This window comes from Glandiceps talaboti, chromosome 16, assembly GCF_964340395.1.
Source record: "Glandiceps talaboti chromosome 16, keGlaTala1.1, whole genome shotgun sequence".
Classification (NCBI taxonomy): Eukaryota; Metazoa; Hemichordata; class Enteropneusta; family Spengelidae; genus Glandiceps; species Glandiceps talaboti.
In genome coordinates, this window is record NC_135564.1 from 5,041,840 (window position 1) to 5,046,817 (window position 4,978).

At 36.3% G+C, this 4,978-nt stretch overlaps 1 protein-coding gene across 1 annotated transcript; it reads right to left on the reverse strand.

Moving 5' to 3' along the window:
- Positions 1-3,320: 3,320 nt before the first annotated feature.
- LOC144447703 (carboxymethylenebutenolidase homolog) lies at positions 3,321-4,661 on the reverse strand. The gene is made up of 2 exons (XM_078137781.1): positions 4,547-4,661; positions 3,321-4,099 (listed from the first exon to the last, which is right to left on the reverse strand). Exons 1-2 carry the CDS (start codon positions 4,659-4,661, stop codon positions 3,321-3,323), a joined length of 894 nt encoding a protein of 297 aa, XP_077993907.1.
- Positions 4,662-4,978: the final 317 nt, after the last annotated feature.

Genomic DNA, 4,978 nt, shown 5'->3' on the forward strand with positions numbered 1-4,978 from the left:
ATAATTTGAATTCATATTAGAATACTTGAGATGGGTTTTGTCATTTTTTCGATGATTGTATGTAGTCTTAAAACAGAAACTATGGATAATATAACCTGTCATTCTATGTCATGACAACCCATGTCTACTTCACTTGTTCTGAGATGCTTGAAATATTACGAGTCAAAACCATTATCGCCATTATTCTTGTAAATGATGCCTGAGGAGTATATTTATACTAGACATACTCATGGTCATATTTTTCACTACAGAACCTCCTCCTATAGACCCCTGCCAGAATTGGAATGAATCGGCCGGATATGACATAATTAACGGAACGTATGCCTTCATTTCTGCTGACTTAGTCGGTTACATGGTTCGACCACAGTGTACACTAAGGGACACTGCAGTTTTAGTTGTACATGGCTCTGAAGGATTCTATATGGATGGTATCTATGGAATTCTCTACGATTTGGCGCATCACGGATACACCGCCATCACACCAAGTTTATACAGAGAGAATTGGGATCCGTCGTCGTACTCCACAGACACGCTGAATGAAACTGGAATAGATGCCGACCTCTATAGAACGATGTTGTACATGAAGAGGACCTTTAAGTACAGGAAAATCGCTATGGTTGGTTTTGACTGGGGAGGAGACGTTATTGGCAAACACTGTAGAACACATTACCCTCATAGCCATATCCATGTTACCTCTTGTGTAACCATCAATGGCTATTCCATTACTCCAGAGATTGCACTAGGCAGTGTGTCACCTGCTTATTTTATATTTGAAGACCATGGAGATGAAGCGGTTGCTTCTAATGCTCAATACATCCGAACTCTTCTCAAAGGTGCCAACCGGATTATGTCTTCTCTGCAAAGTGATGAATGGCTCAATGGCACACCAGTCTATCTTTCAATTATAGAAAATCCCAACTACTCGTATAACTACACTTGGGAAAATGGGAACTGGTATAAATGGGATGAAAATGTAGAATTTAACATAACAATCCCTTCTGTCAACGTAACTGAGTCTATTTTTTACAGTGCTCCAAAAGTTGCTTCAGAAACGGCCATTCGTTACATGTATTTATGGATAAATGCACACTCTTCAGAGTAAAGAGACTTGTATAACAACAATCTCAAAAATCAACTAACTGAAAAAAACAAGTGAAACAATATGTTGATAAACGCGTTTTTAATGTAACGTTCATCTGGTTTTTATAAAGTTTTTGAGTAAATGTATACGCAGTGATGGGGTGACTTCAAAAGTTAGTCTATATGGAAAGAGTCCTCTGTTGTCAGAAATGATGACAGAACACAAACCAATTCCTTTGGTATAGGCACGGATGACGAAATACAAAGAGAAGAAATAATAGATACAACGAAGATATCTTACATTTTATCTTTTTATTGGTATATTCATATTCATATATTTTATAAAATGAAGGGGTGTTGATAATGTTTAGACCTGATTCACTTAGATACACCTATATTATACAACCTATATTAATTCAAAAATAGAGTAATGGGCAACCTTTCCAGATGTGTGACATGATGTAATCATGACGATTTTGTGATAAGGCCAAATAAAAAAGTTGTTTGGTTCCGGTTACCCGACCCCACCTAGTTTTTCACGCCGACCCTAAACCTTTCTTTTACATATTCAAGAAAAAAAATAAGAAAATCGTGAAAATTGTGAAAAAGTCTCGCAAGAAAAAGTGAATGCGGAAACTGTCATCAACTTAAAAAGACAATATAAAACTGTTCTTTCAATCTGTAATGGCTGTACGTCTGATGAGAAGAAACAAATAACACAGAGACCATATAGAAATCAACAGAAAACATAACTACCTGAACTAGACACTCACATATCAAAAAACAAAATCAAATAAAAATCCATCTACCCCACCTATTCTAAAATTGAATGTAATCGGAACCATATAATTTGTTTACGCCTAAGACATTTACATATTATATAATAATAATAATAATAATAATAATTATATATATATATATATATATATATATATATATATATATATATATATATATATATATATATATATATATATATATATATATACAAAATACACAAGTTATGGTACGGAGCCGTTACTCAGAGTTTCACGCATGAATGCGATCTTCGGACGACTAAATTTTAACGGAAATTCAAGTGATGGAATTATATATATATATATATGTGTGTGTGTGTGTGTGTGTGTGTGTGTGTGTGTGTGTGTGTGTGTGTGTGTGTGTGTGTGTGTGTATTATTATTATATTTATTTAAGATTTTAATGTATTGTAAGATTTTAATGTATTGACATCTTCACCACCACCACATTTGTATATTTATCCAATTTCTTTTTTGCACGAATTGTTATATTTATAAACATGATGATTAAATGTTTGGTGTTAATTAACAAAGTATGTCAAAGAGTTTAAAGAAAAAGCAAAACAAAGTTATTTGTTACCATATAGAGAAAGACTGAGACAGACAGACCGTATAGTAACGCTATGTAATAAGCCACCTATGGATTTGTGCTGATACTCGTAGATGATACTCTGAGAAATAATATAGAAATTTGAAGTTTTTCCGTAATAAACAACAATTTAGGTTCTTAATAATAAGAACAATCAAAAGTGTCATAGTAATGGCATAATAGTAAGACTATTTATACAAAAGACCGGGGTCGGGTAAAAGGACAGGGGCAACGGGCCTAGAACCCACATAAACATATCTCAGCAACATGTCGTCAAGCATGGGGTGGAGCTCATTTTGGAAAGCATGGTCTTTACTGGGGTCCATGCTTTGGCCATTACAGCTGAGGGTCCGTTTCAAGAAACCCATGTTCATCTCGAAAACATGTACACGCCATTTCAATGTTATTAACGCCGTAGCAGGCTCATAGACATGCAGGGTTCATTAACCTGATAGCAAACAGTAACAGTTATTATCCATCAAGAGTGTATCTCCAGTGTCAATAATTACATCAAAATCGGTTTGGTTCGCCGAGTTCTTGTGCATGTACACTGTTATTCAAATTGAAAATAAATTAAACGAGCAAAATGGGAAATGGCTTCAGCTGCCATTGTATATTGATTATTGGGGAGATTCAAATAAACTTTCCTTGAGCTGTAACTACGCACTTAAGGCTTCTTTCAAAAAACACCTGTGGGGGGGGGGGGCGAAATTTTAGGACATGTGAGATGGCGTACGACATTTGTGTCCCTGAAGGACAGTTACGTGCGCCACTATTCAGTTCTGTTCAGTTCCCTTTTCGCACGAAAATTGAATGTTACTAAAAAAACCTATATGCATATTAATTTCATCCATTTTACGTATATTCCCTGGGTAAATACAAACGGAACCATGTATACATATCCGAGATCGCCTTTGCCGACATCTCAGAAACCTGTGATCCATTTATATCATTTCTATATGTAAATCCATTAGTCATATTTGGAAAAATATCAAAAAATACCGGTGGGCCACCAAATGAATCATTTGCATCAATTGACGACAACAAACGGTGAGCTGCATTTACAATATCTTGTACTTTGTAGACTTCAGAAAAATGTACGCTTGTGTCATTTTCTGCATAAATAAATAATGTTGGTGCAAGCATAGAAAGGGCTGCATTGATGGAGAAGGGACGTGGATGAAAACTGACACCGGCCTGGACACGACCGATATACCTAGATGCTAAAACAACCTGTGTCCCTCCCCAGCCAAACCCAACAACACCAATACTTCTGATATTATGATACCTGCGGATGTAATCTAAAGAATCGTTCAACAAAATATCGACCTGGCTTTGATTCAACGATGCAGCCCAGTTCTCATATTCGGATTCTCCATCAAAGCTCAATCCGCGAAGTAAATCTGGAACAACGACTGTATACCCGTGTCTGCCCAAATCATACGCCAATTCAACGATGTACTCCGACTGAAACACGGACTCGTCATTCAATATAATAACACCTGTTCCGTTTGAACATTCAACAGGAACGACAAAAGCTCGTAATTTGCCGTTGATTGCTATATTTACACCTTTCAGATTTGTGATATCATCGTCCTGACAGGTACTGTGTGATGCTTTGGAAACACGCCCACCTAAAACAAAGAAAGAAGAAGCAGCGATATATATGTACAATATATTCACTTAAACCTACACTAGCTGTAACTGGCACATTTTTGCCTTCAAGTAACCAAAGGTATATCGGATAAAAATTGTTCAACGTAATATTAGCAATTCATTTCTGCATAATATGGGCCGTCGACCAAACAACACAAAATACATTACATTCAGTAGCAGAATACAGTTCAAGGCATAGGGCCTATGCAATATACCATGTGAACGAATCAACGTAACCTACGTAAAGTATATATTCAATAAATTTACAAATAGTTACTATAATTCATCTTTGACGTTTAAGTCTCGAAAAAATAAAGCTAGATTCCTAGTACGTTTGTCATGCCTCGATTCCACCCATTGATAAAGTGAGTTGGGTCTGTATTGTACACTTGGTGCAGTATTGCATTAAACGATTTTAGACATACCAGTCTCGAGTTCTCTCCCCGTGTAATATAGCATGAATGAAAATACTGTCAGCACAGCACAAAAGAATAACAATGTACCAATACTGACTACCAGTATCGTTGTAACCCTGGACATCTCGTGGCGGCAATACGGGATATAAATCTACAAACTGAAAAAAAATATTGGGTTAATGTTATTGTTGATTTTTTGCAGTCATGGTGTTTTGTAACCAGTCACGGAAAGATCTTTAGTTGGTTCATTTGTTGTGGCCAAGAAGGTATGTGTATGCAGGACACACGTACGTTTTTTTTATGTGTCTAGTAACTGTTTGAAAGAAATCCAGTGAATATTCGCCAACAGTGCCACTGTTACAAGTAGGGTCGGGGACCTGTTGTTTAACGGCGTAATATTTAGATCAAACGTGTGGTTTCTGATCAAGCTTATAAGTCCTA